Consider the following 19,453-nt stretch of genomic DNA (forward strand, 5'->3'; position numbering starts at 1 on the left):
TCGATTAGATTTATTTCGTTAAGTAGTAATTTAAAGCTTTCTATAGATATATTTATCATGTCTGTGAGGCATGTATTCGCTGACTTTCGGTTCATTTTTTTGAAGCGCTCCTGTTCAAGACGAGACGGCGCATCATTGTTTTCTTTATTTTATAAAATTATTTTATTTATTTTATAGAAAGTTTTTTTTTAATACTGTGAGTGCACACAAATAAAAGTAGACCCTTTACAATTCCGAATGATGCATTACTCATACCTTTATGAGCAAAAATTACGGCATAAGTTGTTTTCATTGAAAAAAATGCAATTGATTGCGCTGGCACCACTTATGTAGCGGTGGCGGGCCCTGAAAGAAATCCTACCAGATTAAGGAGAGAATATTAACTATTACAAAAAAATGTATTTGATAAATTTAACAGTCTATTCAGATTAGTTCGGGCGCCAGACAAGCTCAGTCTTGTCAAATTTAACTGTTTTACCCAGAGTAGCTCTTTAAGCCACCGGTTACACAAATAATTTGAATGAAACTCCCACACCAAGTAAGTTCATTTTCTTAGTTTCAAAGTTGTATTTAACAAAAAACATGTCCTGCGCTTTAGCTTCCACTCTCCGCACAAACTAGGATGCAGCGCACATTTATCTAGGTTTAACGTTTAAACATTGTTATGTGCTTGAACTGTTTTAGTATATCTATAGATTGTATTTTAGGCAAGTCGTGATGATTTGAGAAGGCTAAATTGATCAAACATGGCTAGGATCAGCCTGCCGGTCTGCCGCTGGCTGCTTGGTCGTTTCCTTAAGAAAGAATAAACTTATTTAACGAACAAAAAAATGCTCCAAATGTTTTTCTAAATTAACTTAAATTAACGAAATTTCGAAAATTTGCCATTACATACAAAACTCAATTATTTTAATAGCTGAAACAGTATAACGCGATCGTGATTTAGACCGAGAGGGATTCTACCGGAACGTGATATGGAGGGCTCGAGTGAATATGCGGTCCAGGGGGCCCAGGATCCGTAGCGGCGCCCCTGGCCTATACGCATGTGTTTTCTTTCTCAACTGTTCACATTTACTTAAGAAAAAACCTGGATGTTCGCCAGGATGGCCATTTTTGCGTAATTTTGTGTGTATTTGGCCACTTAGGCTCAACAACAAACTACGAAAAATAACTCAATATGATACTCGCTAGGCGGCTTTGGATGTGACTGTGAGAGCTCAGCCTTGAAACCGCCTCTGGAGCGTGCGAGTACCAATTAGCTTAAAGATGTGCATTTTTGTGAAGATGCAACAATGACCCGATTAAGCAAGTGACAATTCTGTCAACTGTCCCGAAATGCGAGCGAAAGTCTTGGATCAGCGACAGCGTGCAGCAGCTCGTTGTATTGCAGACGAGATGCGCTGATGTGAAGCCTCTTTGAGAGAGTGAAAGAGAGAAGAGGCGGTCCAGTTGAATCACTCACGCTGTTTTCAAATGACTGATTTAATCTGCTAGTTTGTGTGGATTTATTTACCCATATAACCTACTTGCTATATTGAATAAATGTTTGCAGGAATTTCCCTCATTATAAATTTGAAAGCTGCTGGGATGAGTAAAACTATGTGATACTACACACAATCCCCCACGGAATTCTGGACAGGATTAATTATAACTCTATTACAGAGATTTGTGAAATAAAATTCCTTTATTTTTTTATTTTACTTTTTTTCCCCAGGCCTGAAAATTGCTGTTTCAAAATTTCATGGCTTTTTCAGGTTTTTTATGTATGAAACCTAATAAAAGCAACTGATGCACGCTGTTAATCACTTAAACTGGCCCACCAATGTGATCGGCTGAATGCTCCGTTACCTCTCCTTCCTCTAATCACATGCCGGATCCGTCACCCCTCTTTGTTCCGGGACCTCCAAATTTACAAATTAAGCACTGCTTACATCCCCATCTAAAAAACACAATTAAATGAGTTTAGATAACTTTTAGACAGTATTAATTAACAGCAATCTAACAGCAATGTACAGTATTAACATAAACATTCATTTCGCAAGTCACAGGCTTTTGTGATTAAGCATTATTATACAACAATGGAATTCATTGTTTGAATCTGAGATTATCACACAAGCTCAACTGCTAAAGCTCCTTCCATGCATGGTGCTCAACTGCTAGACTAATTTGTTGCCATTTCTTGCCTTATTTTCTACACTTATAAATACCTGGTAGCCTCAGTGGTGAAGCAATAGCCCCTTTCGCACCGCTTTAGTTCCAGAACTAAAAGTACAGTACTAAAGTACTGGGACGATTTTGCGCAAACTATTTCCCAGTACCATTTAAAGGGTTGCAGTCGTACCGACAGTGGGTACTAAGAAGTGACGTAAGCTGGTCGACAGCAACGTCATTTGTGCGCAGCGTTCAACAACGAAAACAAAGTAGAACAACGTTAACAACAGGATGCTGTGATCGGCGCTGTGTTTTTGTTGTGTCTTGCGGGTTTCACAATAATGGACATGAAATGTCGACGTAACTTATACGTCAAGCGATTGAAAGATCGGAAAGAAGTTCAAAATGTTCAAAAGTGCCTGCACTTCAGCGTCCGTCCATCTATCGCTGTTCTCCATTCTTGCGAAATATAAGTTGATGCGATGTTTACACAGTATGTGTTTACACGGCGTTTTAAATTGTGGCGGGTGAGGGCGTTTTCGTACGCGTTTAGCCAATCAGCGTACACTTACGTCACGAAAGTTCTTATGGAACTGTTTTAGACCCTACTCTGAAGTAGGAGCTAATTAGTTCCTCCAAACGGAGTTCCGGGAACTAAAACAGTTCCTAGTTCCTGCGGTGCGAACACGCCAAAAAGTGGGTAGTTCCACAATTCGTTCGGGTACTATGAAAAGGTTCCTGCGGTGCGAAAGGGCCTTGTGAGACTTTGGGTAGCATATTTTTCTTATTAGGGACACTGAGGGCTTTCTGTCTTTGTGGCTGCTCTGAAGGTTGATGCTGTTATCCTATCACTCCTTTGATCAAACCAGATCCTGGACTTAGACTGTGCTCGAGTCTCCTCCTCTACAATATCACACTGAAAATATAATGATTGCAACTGTTAGATAATGACATTTTTCGGAATAACATATAGCGGTGGCGGGCCCTAAAAGAAATCCTACCAGATTAAGGAGAGAATATTAACTATTAACTATTATTAGGTTACCATATACACTTTAACCTTGAACACTTTACCATAAGGTCTCAATAATTCTCCAGCACAAAAAAAATGCACAAAAATAAATATTCACATACACAAAAAGTTTCAAGTCCCTGTTCGGGCACCACTTATGTAGCGGTGGCGGGCCCTGAAAGAAATCCTACCAGATTAAGGAGAGAATATTAACTATTACAAAAAAATTTATTTGATAAATTTAACAGTCTATTCAGATTAGTTCGGGCGCCAGACAAGCTCAGTCTTGTCAAATTTAACTGTTTTACCCAGAGTAGCTCTTTAAGCCACCGGTTACACAAATAATTTGAATGAAACTCCCACACCAAGTAAGTTCATTTTCTTAGTTTCAAAGTTGTATTTAACAAAAAATAATAAAAAAACAGGAAACAGAGAAAAACTTGGCATTCTGGTTTCAGTTTAAATGCAATCTCAGTTCACAGTGATATTTTCAACAAGCAATATGGAATCAAACAGAAAACTTAGTACTTTGGTTCAAATTCAAATACATTCTTTAATTCACATTCATTTTTTCACCAATTCACCAAAGTCAAAAAACAAAAACACAAAACCAGCTTTATGGCCAAGTCCAAAAAAGTTTCCTTTCCACTAATTGCGTAGTCCAACAAATCACAGAAAAAAATAAAACTTGAACGAAAAATGGAAGAAGGTGCCTCTGAGGCAGCAGTTTCACTGATGCATGTAAACCTGCAGCAGATTCAACACTCGCTTGAGATCCCATGTGTGGAAGAGGGTAACAAGAGACAAAAGAAACAAGGAAGAAAACATTAAATATATAATTCTTAGATTGCATTTAAACATTATTAAACACTTGAATTCATTTGTAGATAATACAAATACCAAGCAGCACGAATTACTTAGTATTTCGTGAAAGTGTGTGCATTAATGTTTGTGGATGTTTGCGATGTTTGTGTGAGACAAAAGAAGTGTGTGTGTGTTTGAGATACGAGTGGATTTGCTGGCCGCTAATGGCAAGAGGGGGTTTCTTAACATGAGGTTTAAGAGATTAACATGAACAACAGCAATTCACCTTGAGATCCCGCTCGCACTTGTCAGCATAAGAGACTTGCTTCGCTCTGCAGCGGGTGTCCGGAAGTGCAGCATGCACACTCAATCGCCTGGCAACTCACGCTCGTAGCAATCCACCCTGCCCAAACACAGCGAGGTCTCCGTAATGCAGCGACCCCGTCTGATTCAATTCAGGTGATCTGCATCTCTCTGCTCAGTAATGCCGCGCTCTCCTGCAGCTCCACCCTAAATACACATTTCCTCACTTCCCGATAATTGATTTCCCTCCTCTGCTCGGCCATAACACATTAAAAAATCCTTTTATATTTTCCCATACTGCCACAAACACTTTAATCCTAAATAATGATGTACCTGTTCTTTGGTCACACTTATATCTTCAAAGAGTGCTTCTGCCCTGTCTTGCAACACTTCTTGGCTGACCTCTCTTGCCTGTTTGTCATACCTCCCACCACTTCTATTACAGCTGATGACTTTGCTACTTCTTTTACAGACAAAACTAGATCGATCAGTGATCAGTTCTCACCTCCACGCACACAGGACCCCCAACCAACCACATCCACTGCTAAACCTCCCATCTTCTCCTTCTGTCCCCTGACGGAGGCTGAAGTATCCAAACTTCTCCTCTCCAACCATCCTACAACATGTCCTCTTGACCCAATCCCTCACACCTTCTGCAAGCAATCTCTCCCACGCTCTTACCGACACTCACACACATCATCAACACATCCCTCCTCACTGGCATCTTCCCCACTGTGTTCAAGCAGGCTCGGGTAACCCCACTGCTCAAAAAACCTACATTAAACACTTCTCTTATAGAAAACTATAGACCTGTCTCTCTCCTTCCATTCATAGCGAAAACACTTGAACGTGTTGTCTTCAACCAGGTCTCATTGTTTCTTTCACAGAACAACAAACTGGACGCTAAACAGTCAGGTTTCAGGAGTGGCCATTAAACTGAGACTGCACTTCTCTCGGTCACTGAAGCCCTGCGAATTGCAAAAGCCCATTCCAAATCATCAGTCCTCATTCTGCTGGATCTATCTGCCGCGTTTGACACTGTCAATCATCAGATACTCCTCTCCACTCTCTCATCACTGGGCATCGCTGGAATTCCACTTCGCTGGTTTGAATCCTATCTCACTGGTAGGTCTTTCAGGGTGGCCTGGGAGGAGGTATCCAAAGCACATACACTGGTCACTGGGGTTCCTCGGGATCGGTTCTTGGACCCCTCCTCTTCTCCACATACACTACATCACTGGGTCCCATCATACAGGCACATGGATTCTCCTACCACTGCTATGCTGATGACACACAGCTCTATCTCTCTTTTCAACCAGATGATCCAACGGTAGCTGCAAGGATCTCAGGTTGCCTGGCGGACATCTCGGCATGGATGAAAGAACATCACCTCCAGCTCAACCTGGCAAAGACTGAGCTTCTTGTCTTTCCTGCCGTTCCAACTCTACAGCATGACATCACGATCCAGTTAGGTTCATCAACAATTACCCCATCAACTTCGGTCAGAAATCTTGGTGTAATCTTTGATGACCAGCTGACCTTCAAAGACCACATTGCAAAGACTGCTCGATCTTGCAGGTTTGCACTACACAACATCAGAAAGATCAGGCCCTTTCTGACGGAGCATGCTGCACAACTTCTTCTCCAGGCCCTTGTCATTTCTAGGCTGGACTACTGCAATGCTCTTCTGGCTGGACTTCCATCAAACACAGTCAAACCTCTACAAATGATTCAGAATGCGGCGGCACGACTGGTCTTCAAGGAACCCAAAAGAGCCCATGTTACACCTCTCTTTATCTCATTGCATTGGCTACCAATCGCAGCTCGCATCAAGTTCAAGACACTGATGCTTGCTCATAGAACAACCACAGGCTCAGCACCCGCCTACATGCACTCACTATTAAGAATCTACATCCCCTCCAGAAGTCTGAGATCTGCTAAGTGAGCGACGCCTCGTGGTACCATCACAAAGAGGCTCAAAATCACTCTCCAGAACATTCTCGTTCACCATTCCTTGCTGGTGGAATGATCTTCCCACCCATATTCGGAGTACTGGATCCCTGTCAATCTTCAAACAACAGCTGAAAACTCATCTCTTTCGACACTACTTGACTTCAACCTACACATAAAAAAAAAAAAAAAAACTCTTTCTCCTTATTTATTCCTTCCCTTGCTAGCTTGTACTTATTTAAACAATGCCTGAGACTTGGTGTTACAAGCACTTCATTTGTCGGATTGCCTCTTCAAGATGAATCGCTTCATGTGTTCCCCAAATTGTAAGTCGCTTTGGATAAAAGCGTCTGCAAAATGACTAAATGTAAATGTAAATGTAAAGAGTTATGAGGGGTTCTGGTAGACCTAGCATAACGGTCTTTGGCACATAGGATGCTGCATATTCACTAACAACAGAGAGGACTGCTGGCTTTATGACCTGTTCATCATGTGTACAGCTTTTAGAAAGGTTGCTGTAAAGCGTGGCTTGCTCAAGATGGGTCAGAGGTGGAAAAGGTGGTGGAATAACAGAGTGGCCTTTGAAAGAGCTCTTTTTGCCCCATTGTGTGTTGTTACAAATTATGTCCTTGCCTTGCTGATATTCCACTCTTTTCAAAGATTCTTCACTTGGTTTGGACCACTTGCACTTCTTTGATGTCACCGCTATCTCTTCCTCTCTGTCGTTATGCTGCCAAATCCTGAACAAGACTGCTGACACATGACAGCAGCACTTGCCTAGACCAGCTGAGCAATTGCAGTTGGCTCCTGACACGACCCCATCGTTTCTGACCACCACCCATGGCTTCATTGAGGGTCATTTAGTTTTTGGGAATGTTTAACCTGTAAGATTAACAAATTTAATCCCACCGGTCATAATAGTGACTGTAAAGAAAGTGTTCATTTATAAAGCTCTAAAAATGTTACTGACTGCTGTTTTAGTGTGTTTCCCGCAAATATTGAGAGAATAAAGGGTCTCAGTTAAATTTGTGTTGTTTCACATTGTTCTTGCGAAATGTCACATGACCAAAGCAGTTTAATTATTATATAGATCTGTTATGTTTAATCTATTCAGTTTTTCTTTGTACAGGTCTATATCTATGTGCACAGTGAACTCTGTTGCCATGAAACTCATGCTGGCGCCATTTATTTCATATTCGCTCCTAGCTGTTCTTGCCTGCCAGCATGGTGGTGTAAACAGAATGGGTCACGTGACTGCCGGAGCTCTATTCCCTCATCTATTAATTGTACATATAGCAGGACAAGTTATCCCTTCTCAGCGTGAGAAATACAAGGTGTGGCGTGACAGCATGTGAACTGGTTGAAATGCATCAGACTTGAGAGCCCTGTATTATATATATATATATATATATATATGTGTGTGTGTGTGTATTATATATATATATATATATATATATATATATATATATATATGTGTGTGTATATACTGTATATATATACACATACACACACACACACACACATATTTCTACCAGCTGTTTATGTATATGTATGCAAAGCAGAGAGACGTATACGGACGCCCTCTTCTGGAGACGGGGTGGGAATATGTAGCTCATTTGAATTAAAAAGTGATAAACACCAAAACAGCTCTTTTTAGACGCACCCCAAAATGACATTTTCCAGCTGTATTTTCAGCTGAAATTCACAGAACACATTCTGATGACACCCAAGACCAATATTACATCTTCTAAAAACGGGCATAATAGGTGCCCTTTTCAACAAGACCACAAAATTAGCAAATTTCATAAATATCACAATATTTACAGATAATGAATGACATGAATTAAACCTGTCGCTCATATCTTTTAAATTGTTGCTTCAACCCTCTTGTTGATCCAACCCTCTCCATTGATTTTGTGTTGCGGGTAGTTGCCTCCTTGTCATTTCTGACTTATAACAAAAAACAGAACAATGCCTAAAAGCTGCTGTGTGACAAGGTGTACAGAAAACAAGTTAAAAAACCCAGAACTAAGTTTTTATAAAAGCCATCTTTGAGACAAAAGTGTATACAGGCAATAAGATGTGAAGCATCAGCAGGAAAAATAGGTAAAACAATCACCCCTAGTTTGCCCAGGTATAAAATATATTACAAAAATATCAAAATGGATGAATACCAACTAGCCCAAGCTAGAGCTTGCTAACACACATAGCTATAGAGCCCTGTGTAACAGTATATTTGACCTGTGCATGAGGTCTTAAAGAGACAGCAGCCTAAATGAACCTGCTGCTGTCTATCATTACTGTTTTATACAGTAATTACTATATTTATACAGTGAAGGCTATCCAGTGTTATTTTACAGTTGAATAGATTATTCAGTTACTGTAGTAATTCAGAACCTATATATTATAGTTAGACCTAACTGAAAAAAATAATGTACTGTTAATTTCATTTGTATCTTGTTATTGTTTGTGCTATTGCTTGTCATTTATTTATTTGTTCTTATTTTATTACTTACTATTTACTTGTCTTTTTTTAGTTAAAATAAATTCAATTCTGAGTTTGAGTGCATGTGATTCCTGGGTGGGGAGGGGGCGTGGTTCATGGGAAACAGTCCTGCCCCCACAGCTGAAAAAAATCCTAGAGGAAACATTTACATTTATATTTACATTTAGTCATTTAGCAGACGCTTTTATCCAAAGCAACTTACAAATGAGGACAATGGAAGAAATCAAAATCAACAAAAGAGCAATGTGGCAAATCTGCTGAAAAGGGAAATATATATAAATAATTACAGTTAATTATGATTAATTACAATTATTTATATCGGCTGACAGTAATAACTGTAGCAGAATTAAATGGCCATCAACTGACCTGTTCGTCCAGCGAACATTCAGTGTAAGTTCATATCAACTCTAAGAAAGGATATTTCTGTGGTCACAGAAAATACTTTCCTATTAATGCATTAGAGCATGTATCGAGGGTCTAAACAAACAAACGAATAAACATACACTCAAGCGTACATACAAAGGGGAGCTAAAGTGGATGAATGAAGCCATTAGAGAAACCAGAGAATGCAGTTATGGAAAGAGTCATTTAACCACCTGAGTAAAACCATCAGCGCTGTTTATAACGGGGTCTATAACTTATACTTAACCTCTGTTTCATTTAGTTAAATGTACGTTACTTGCATTGGCTTTGTCGTTGACGAGTGTCCGGATGCAGACTCGGATGAAAGTCTGGATGGTTTCAAGGTTTTGGACTTGAGATCACGTTCTTCCGGGTTGAAGAGTGATGAATTCCAAAGATGTCCTGACTCGATGGTGATTGGGAGTTTCTTCCCAGGTAGAAAGTGAAAGAGAGCTAAGAAAGAGATCTGCTGATATCCGGGGATATTTTGTTGAATGGAAATTCAAGGCCGCAAGGCTTGCCGCAAAAACTTAAGGGTTGCTGAGGGGCTCACATCCTCCTCATCCTCTTGGGATCTAAAAGAACCGCAGACTGTAGGCGGGTCACTGATGTGAGAGCTTTATCTGCTATAGAGGTCACTCCTTTCGGGTGTCAAAGAGCCAATGGTGTCTTGAACTTTTGGAGGGAAAATTTATGACTCTTTGTCTCCAAGCATGGTAATTTGCATATGAACTGGATTGGAAGTTGATATACAAACTATTAAAGATTCTTAGAACACTAATATGTTGCATATTATATGTTTATCAACATATAATATACACTCTCAAATAGATCATCCGAAGACGAATTGATTGAGACCAAACATGGTATAAGTGAGGTGATATTAACTAGTGATCTATCAGAAGCATGCATAAAACAGGATACAATACACAAGAACAGTAATAATATACACAATGACCTGAAGGATATGTGTGTTCATTCAAAGAAAGGTTTTTCTATGAATTAATTAGAGAAGAGTCCATTTTACGGGCATTATGTGTCTTTCCTAAGGGGAAATGAAGTGAGTGTTCATTCCTTTGAGCAATACAACTATAGTGTTATCAGATTGGTTGCCATGGAACCGGGGGCCTGGAGTCATTCACAGACATACTGGCTCCCAGTATGTGTATTGGGTGAGGGGTCTGTGACTATTTGTTAATCTAATGACTAATTGATTTGTTAAATCTAATGAAAAATTGTGTGTCTGATTGGTCCAAATGCTACAGCAATGATATGCAACAAAAGAATAATCAACAAAAGAGCAAATGCTATAACAAGTCTCAGTTAGCTTAAAGCAGTAGCAAGGTTTTTTTTTTTTTTTTTTTAATTATATAATAAATAAAAAGAAAACAGTTAGAATAGAAAAAGAATAGAGTTAGCGGAAACCTTGGCTGTGGCATGTTCCGTGACAGCTGCGCCTAGATTGAACTGGTGAACTGTCCTCTGGGGCAGGCACAGTGAAAGTGGCAGCGTTTTCTGTTAAGTAAGGGGCATCAATCGGAGTGTAAACAGTGAGAAATCTTGAGGCAGGTGCGACGCTTATGTGCCACAGCATGGGACGTGCGAGGAAATAACGCCTGTTTCACACCGCAAGCGTGAGCAGCGCGTATTTTTTTCGGCGTGCATGTTAACAAATGAGTGCATTCTTATGGCGTTCTGAAAGGTTCTTTATTATTACGCTGTAACATGCACTCGTCTCACTGAACGTCTCACTGACGTCTTAATTTATTTATTTTTTTTCCTATTTAATCCATTGAATTTAAGACGCAGACGAGGCGCAGACGAGGCGTAGACGTCGCGTAGATGTCACGTAAGTCACGTGTGGCAGTGAAGTGTCGAGCCAGACGTCACGCGTGATTCACGTGTGGCTGTGAAGTTATTTTTTATTTTTTTCGCTAACACGTACCATAACACGCTGCTCACACGGCTCAGTGCAGTGTGTGAACGAATGCACAATTTACTTGCTCTTCATTCACTCCTCTCAGTGAACATGACATCTGCGCCTGACTTGTAACGTGACGTCTGCGTCTGACCTTTTTTTTTTTTTTCAGTTTTTAGTGCATCTGTCTTTTCCCCGGCTAACTTGTACAATATACATTAATCGTGTGCATATTGAATATAAATATATTAATATAATAATAATAATTTAGACATATTTTTAGACATTTATTTTTATTACACTATTTGTAAAAGTATAAAGTGCAAGTGATCTATTCTGTAAGGCAAGAGTACAGTCATTTCCTGCATTAAAGAGACATTTGATGTATACATGTATTTGTCGGCTGGATGACTCGCATAATAATATTATAATGTTGTTGTCATCCTAGGCTTACTAATGTGCGATATCAGTCCTCTATGAGGACATATTGGTATAACTGTCTTTTTAATGTGTATTGTTTTGGGTTGTATTGTGTGTTTCTTGCTAATGGACCTTGAGTCTGGAAATAAAGTTGAAATAAATATAACGGTAACATAAAACGTCTATAACATATAAATAACATATGTCTCCGAAAGGAATCCTTTAGTGAAGTTTGTGTTGCTTATAGGTATATTCATGTCGTTGTTTTTTTTCGTTTTAAGAAACATTAGAAATAATGTTAAATTGATACAATTTCTATATTTTTAATAATAATCTGCCAGGATTTTGTCAATCAATCCTTTAAAAATATCACAGAAAAACTTTAAGGAGCACAATTGTTTCCGTTGACAGTATACATTGAAGGATCATGTGACACAGAAGACTAGAGTAATGATGCTTTGCATCACAGAAATAAGTATATTAAAATAGAAAACCATTATTTTAAATGGTAATAATATTTCACAATAACCAGACCCCGCCCCTTCAATTAATAAATAGCCTAAATAAATAAAATCTTATATAAATATGATTCACCTATTTCTAAGGTAAAAGCTTATTTTACGATGATCAGTGAATTATGTGTACCAAACAAGCAAAGAAGAATTAAATATATGGGTGTGCGATATAGACAAAAATGATATCTCGGATTTTATCCATAACGATAATCAGACTATATGTGAATGCACACGACACAAATAAAAGTAGACAGTTCCGAATGATGTATTACTCTTACCTTTATGAGCAAAATGTATGACATATTTTAAGCTGTTTCTACTGTAAGAAAAAAAAATGCAAGTTATCCTGCTGGCGCCTCCATGTCCTGCAGAGCGGCTTCAGCTTCCACTCTCCGCACAAACTGATGATATGCGTCGAACAGCGCACATTTATATAGGTTAAACATTTAAACAAGTACCATTGTGATATGCTTGAATTGTTTTATAGATTTTATTTTAGGCTAGTCGTGATGATTTGAGAAGGCTAAATTGATAAAACATAGGCTTTTATCATCTTACTGTCTGCCGTTGGCCGCTTTGTCGTTAATGTAAAAAATAAATAAAAAATTACGTTAAATTATTACATTTAACGAACAAAAATTCTCAAACGTTTTTCTAAACATAATTATTTTTCATTACTTACAAAACTGAACTGTTTTAATAACAGCTGTATAAGCTGTTTTGGGAGAAGGGAAATATAGAGGCTAATATAGATCTCTTCTATAGTAAGTGTGTATTAACAAACTAATTTATAAAGAATTTAAACGTATAGCTACAGGAGATTATCAGTGCTATTTTCTGAGAGATGTTGAACCCTCAGTAGGAGATAAATATTTTACCTTTTATCTTACAGTTGCTCCAAAGGTTAAGGAGACACATTACAGAATTATGTTTAGGATTTACCCTGTTAGTGATTTTATACAGAAAATATTTAAATTTTAAGTGGACCCATGTGTTTTTTATTATTATTATTATTTTCCTGAAACACTTGATCATCAATTTTTTTTTACTGAGATGTTAATTCTAAATTCTGGTTTGATATTCATAGTTGGTTATCAGTAAAAATGTAAACAATTCCTCCATTTGTTTTGCAGGATATATTTTCTTTAATGTGATTTAAATTCTTTTTTAAATGTTGTCAACTTTGTTTTATTTTTGGATAAAATATCATATTCATACATGCAAATGTTAAAAATAAATAAATAAATAAAAAAATAATAATTTAGCTGTCCTTTGTTTCAGAGCTTTAAGTACTTAAAAAATAAAAATAAAATAAACAGAAAGTCTGAAACTCTTTGCCACTCCAAAATATTTATTATTTTAATGTATTTTTATTTGATGTCAGGTTGAATAACTTTGATGTGGCAGACGTAAACGTCACGCAGACGTCACGTTCAGGCAGCAGAACTGTAATGTGGCAGACGTAGACGTCACGTTCGACAGATATGGAAGGCCGTATTATATGGCGTTCGGATAGGTTCTTTATTATTACGCTGTAACATACACTCGTCTCACTGAACGTCTCACTGACGTCTTAATTTTTTTTTTTTTTTCCTATTTAATCCATTGAATTTAAGACGCAGACGAGGCGCAGACGAGGCGTAGACGTCACGTAGATGTCACGTAAGTCACGTGTGGCAGTGAAGTGTCGAGCCAGACGTCACGCGTGATTCACGTGTGGCTGTGAAGTAATTTTTATTTTTTTTCGCTAACACGTACCATAACACACTGCTCACACGGCTCAGTGCAGTGTGCGAACGAATGCACAATTTACTTGCTCTTCATTCACTCCTCTCAATGAACGTGACATCTGCGCCTGACTTGTAACGTGACGTCTGCGTCTGACCTTTTTTTTTTCTTCTTTTTGCAGTTTTTAGTGCGTCTGTCTTTTCCCCGGCTAACTTGTACAATATACATTAATCGTGTGCATATTAAATATAACTATATTAATATAATAATAATAATTTAGACATATTTTTAGACATTTATTTTTATTACACTATTTGTAAAAGTATAAAGTTAAGTGATCTATTCTGTAAGGCAAGAGTACAGTCATTCCCTGCATTAATGAGAAATTTGATGTATAAATGTATTTGTCGGCTGGATGACTTGCATAATAATATTATAATGTTGTTGTCATCCTAGGCTTACTAATGGGAGATATCAGTCCTCTATGAGGACATATTGGTATAACTGTCTTTTTTAATATAATATTTGAAAGCCATGTTTCTAGCATCTGTAAAACTGCATTTTTCATCTCAAAAGCATATCTAAATTGCGACCAATGCTCTCAACGTCAAATGCAGAAATGTTAATTCATGCGTTTATGACCTCAAGGTTAGACTATTGTAATGCTTTATTGGGTGGTTGTTCTGCACGCTTGATCAACAAACTACAGTTGGTCCAAAATGCAGCAGCTAGAGTCCTTACTAGAACCAGGAAATATGACCATATTAGCCCGGTTCTGTCAACACTGCACTGGCTCCCTATCAAGCATCGGATAGATTTTAAAATCTTGTTAATTACTTATAAAGCCCTGAATGGTTTAGCTCCTCAGTACTTGAGCGAGCTCTTATCGCATTATAGTCCTCCACGTCCGCTGCGTTCTCAAAACTCTGGCCGTTTGATAATACCTAGAATATCAAAATCGACTGCGGGCGGCAGATCCTTTTCCTATTTAGCGCCAAAACTCTGGAACAATCTACCTAACACTGTTCGGGAGGCAGACACACTCTGTCAGTTTAAATCTAGATTAAAGACCCATCTCTTTAGCCTGGCTTACACATAACACACTAATACGCTTCTATTATTCAAATCCGTTAAAGGATTGTTAGGCTGCATTAATTAGATCAACGGAACCGGGAACACTCCCCATAACACACGATGTACTCGTTACATCGTAAGTTGAATAACATCTGCGCTAATGTTTGTCTGTTTCTTTCCTAGTCTGTTTCTCGGTCCGTGTCCGATCAGATGGTAGGTCGGCGCCGGGAGGTGATGTCTGCGGCCCTGATCGTCGGCGGAGACCAGGACGCCCGGATGACCCCCAGAGATATATCCCCAGATATATCACCCAAAAATAACAAAATAACTAAAATATAATAAAATACCTAACTACATAATACTACTATTGTTAGAAATTGCAACAAAATTAAAATAGAAATATAAACTTTTGAACTGCGGGTTTCGTCTGGTCAGAGGAGAACTGGCCCCGACTGAGTCTGGTTTCTCCCAAGGTTTTTTTCTCCATTCTGTCTCGGAGGGAGTTTTGGTTCCTTGCCGCTGTCGCCTCTGGCTTACTCAGTTGGGGACACTTAATTTCTAGCGATTATCGACGATTTGATTGCACAGATACTATTTAAACTAAACTGAGCTAGAACAATGACATCTCTGAATTCAATAATGAAATGCCTTTAACTGAAAATTGAGTGTTTAATCTTATCATTATACATTACTGACACTCTATCCTCCAATTTGATACTGTTAAGTGCTTTGACACAATCTGTATTGTAAAAGCGCTATATAAATAAAGGTGACTTGACTTGACTTGACTTTAATGTGTATTGTTTTGGGTTGTATTGTGCGTTTCTTGCTAATGGACCTTGAGTCTGGAAATAAAGTTGAAATAAATATAAAGGTAACATAAAACGTCTATAACATATAAATAACAAATGTCTCCGAAAGGAATCCTTTAGTGAAGTTTGTGTTGATATTTCTTATAGGTATATTCATGTTGTTTTTTTCGTTTTTATGAAATCCTTTTTGATTTGCTTTTTTTTTTTTTTTTTTTAATGTAGCCAACAGCACATCAGTGATGGCCAACCCGTTGATCGCAATCATCTGTTAGATCTGAGACTGTTGCTGTGAAATAATAATAATAAAAATAGACAAATACATGGAAAAATACATTATACCTAATGTTCAGTTTTTCAAGCGCCTCTCTTCTATTCTTTATTTTACGTTTAATACATAATATTAAGATTCTTTGAAGAATAAAAGGACAGCACTTATTCATTTTCCTTTCGTTTTGAAAAAAAAAAACTAATTATCTTCTCTTTTATTCTAAGATAAAAGCTTATTTTACGATGATCAGTGAATTATGTTTACCAAACAAGCAAAGAAGAATTAAATATAGGCGTGTGCGATATAGACAAAAATGATATGTCGGATTTTATCCATAACGATAATCAAACTATATGTGAATGCACACGACTCAAATAAAAGTAGACAGTTCCGAATGATGTATTACTCTTACCTTTATAAGCAAAAACTATGGCATATTTTAAGCTGTTTCTACTGTAAGAAAAAAAAAAAAAGCAAGTGATCCTGCTGGCGCCTCCATGTCCTGCAGAGCGCGCTTCAGCTTCCATTCTCCGCACAAACTGTTGGATATGCGTCGAACAGCGCACATAGGTTAAACATTTAAACAAGTAACATTGTGATATGCTTGAACTGTTTTATAGATTTTATTTTAGGCTAGTCGTGATGACTTTAGAAGGCTAAATTGATCAAACATAGGCTTTTATCATCTTACTTTCTGCCGCTGGCCGCTTTGTCGTTAATGTAAAAAATAAATAAATAAAAAACCTTACATTTAACGAACAAAAAATTCTCAAACGTTTTCTAAACATAATTATTTTTCATTACTTACAAAACTGAACTGTTTTAATAACAGCTGTATAAGCTGTTTTGGGAGAAGGGGAAATATAGAGGCTAATATATCTCTTCGATAGTAAGTGTGTATTAACAAACTAATTTATAAAGAATTTAAACGTATAGCTACAGGAGATTATCAGTGTTATTTTCTGAGAGATGTTGAACCCTCAGTCAGAGATAAATCTTTACCTTTTATCTTACAGTTGCTCCAAAGGTTAAGGAGACACATTACAGAATTATGTTTAGGATTTACCCTGTTAGTGATTTTATGCAGAAAATATTTAAATTTTAAGTGGACCCATGTGTTTTTTGTTATTCTTTTCCTGAAACACTTTATCATATATTCTTTTACTGAGATGTTACTTCTAAATTCTGGTTTGATATTCATAGTTGGTTATCAGTAAAAATGTAAACAATTCCTCCATTTGTTTTGCAGGATATATTTTCTTTAATGTGATTTAAATTCTCTTTTTTAAATGTTGTCAACTTTGTTTTATTTTTGGATAAAATATCATATTCATACATGCAAATGGTAAAAAAGAAAAAAAAGAAAAAAAAAAGGTAATCCGTCCTTTGTTTCAGAGCTTTAAGTACTTAAAATAAATAAACAGAAAGTCTGAAACTCTTTGCCACTCCAAAATATTTATTATTTTAATGTATTTTTATTTGATGTCTTTTTGTACAGTGGCATACAGAAAATTTTATATCATCTGTACAAATCAGTATTTACAATTTGGAATAAGCTATAGCATACATAAGAAAGGCAAATAGCACTTAATAGCCAACTATACAAAATTGAGGAGGAGTAAAACAATAAAAGAGAATGAATATGAATAATAAAGCATGAATAAGTGTATAGAAAGTGCTGGAAACCATTGCAGCAGACGCAGACATCACTTTCAGGCAGCAGAACTGTGATGTGGCAGACGTAAACGTCACGCAGACGTCACGTTCGGCAGACGCAGACGTCACGTTCAGTGAGACGAGTGCATGTAACAGCGTAATATTAATGGACCCGGCCGAACGCCATAGTATTATTAAATTTGTCTTTACACGTAACGTGTACAGACGAAATAACGCCTGTACACGTTATTGCGTCTACACGCGTTATTTCGTGTACAGACGTTCTGACGTGTAGACGCGCAATCACGCATAGTCGCGTAAACACAAGATTTCCGGTGTCAAAATAAAAGTCCACTTCCACTAGCACTGCAAACCCTACACTTTTTTTCTAATCTTTAACCTAAATAATCTAAATACTAAAGCATAACAAAGCATAACATCATTTTTGGATTAATAAATACAATAATTATATTAATAAAAAAGAAAAATTAATACATTTATAATTAATACATTTCTTTTTTTAATCATGGCGCCCCCGAGGCAGACTTGTTTGCTCGGTCCCCGCTCGAAATGCCGTTTTTTTTTTGTTGTTTTTTTTTCTTAATTTTTGTTTGTTTGTTTCTTGTTTTCTCTGCAGTGCACAAATACAATGCACTGCTAACATACAACAGACAGGCATTGCTGGACATCGCCAGTTCAGCCAACCATTTATACCACCGGAACTACCAGTGTTGCCAACTTAGCAATTTTGTTGCTAAATTTAGCAACTTTTCAGACTACCCTAGCAACTTTTTCTTCCAAAAGCACCTAGCAACAAATTTAGCAATTTTTTAAAATTTATTTGGCAACTTTTAGCAACTTTTGATAAGTGACTCGGACAATAAAAAGACACACATTTTCCATCCTAATTACACAAAAAGAAAACCAAAGATGCCTAGCAGTACACACATCACGTGAATTGAATTAGCTGCTATTTGCATTTCTTCAATATAATAATAATAATAATAATAACAACTGAATAATTGTTCATTTATGATAGGCTACACTTTGTTATAGCTTGTACTTGCGATTGTTGATCAGTTAGTATGCTGTAAGAAAAATGGAAAATATAGGCTGCTAGTAATTTTCCAGGACGTTATCCATTATCCATTGTAACCCTGTAACCCGAAAACACAATGCGTAATTTAAAATGCAGGTAAAAAAGCAATACGTAAAATTCTTTCATATTAACATAGTAGATTGTGCCCTATTTTTACAGCCTTTTCTTGGAGTGTAGCATACTAACTACTAATACACTGCTTAAAGCATAATCGTTGAGAATGTCTTACTAGTTTACTAGCTATTAAAAAAAAGCAAACCTTAAATTGTAATCATTCAAAAATGTATAAGTGTTCAATAATTCAACGTTTTTAAAATACAGTTTATATTTTAATATTATATTATGCATATTATTTTACAAACAAATCTAAATTAACATATATAAAATATATTTTTGCTGAGATTTAATGTTGTGATTACGCAATGACGTCATCGCTCAATGACATCACAACGTCATTTAGCAACTTCTAGCAACAAATTGACCTTCCTTTAGCAACTTTCTCTGAAAATTAGTTGGCAACACTGGGAACTACAACTTGCTCCCGCAACCACCGCCACCAGAAGCACCTAGCTCGGCGAGGAAGCTGACCGAAATGCTCCGTTTATAACAGTAATCTTGGGGGTAGACTCATTTAAATTAATGTAATCCTCTGGTTTTAGCCAGGTCTCTGTCATACAGAGAACATGGGTTATGATCAGTAATTGTACCATTTACTAAAAGTGCTTTTGTAGAAAGGGACCTAATATGTAATAAGTAAGGAACCCGAGAACTGCAGTCCAGGGAGAGAGGCTGAGGCTTTATAGCAGGGGTTCTCAAACTCGTTCCTGGAGCCTCC

At 37.3% G+C, this 19,453-nt stretch overlaps 1 protein-coding gene across 1 annotated transcript in view; it reads right to left on the reverse strand.

Moving 5' to 3' along the window:
- Positions 1–1,889: 1,889 nt before the first annotated feature.
- The window catches only part of LOC131541933 (centrosomal protein of 95 kDa-like), a 240,481-nt gene continuing 222,917 nt past the window's right edge, over positions 1,890–19,453 (reverse strand). Inside the window, exon 15 of the mRNA XM_058777989.1 lies at positions 1,890–1,939. Coding sequence (XP_058633972.1) covers positions 1,928–1,939 — 12 coding nt within the window. The 3' untranslated portion in view covers positions 1,890–1,927. The remainder of the gene's footprint in view (positions 1,940–19,453) is intronic.

The sequence above is a fragment of the Onychostoma macrolepis genome, chromosome 06 (genome assembly GCF_012432095.1).
Source record: "Onychostoma macrolepis isolate SWU-2019 chromosome 06, ASM1243209v1, whole genome shotgun sequence".
In the NCBI taxonomy this organism is placed as follows: Eukaryota; Metazoa; Chordata; class Actinopteri; order Cypriniformes; family Cyprinidae; genus Onychostoma; species Onychostoma macrolepis.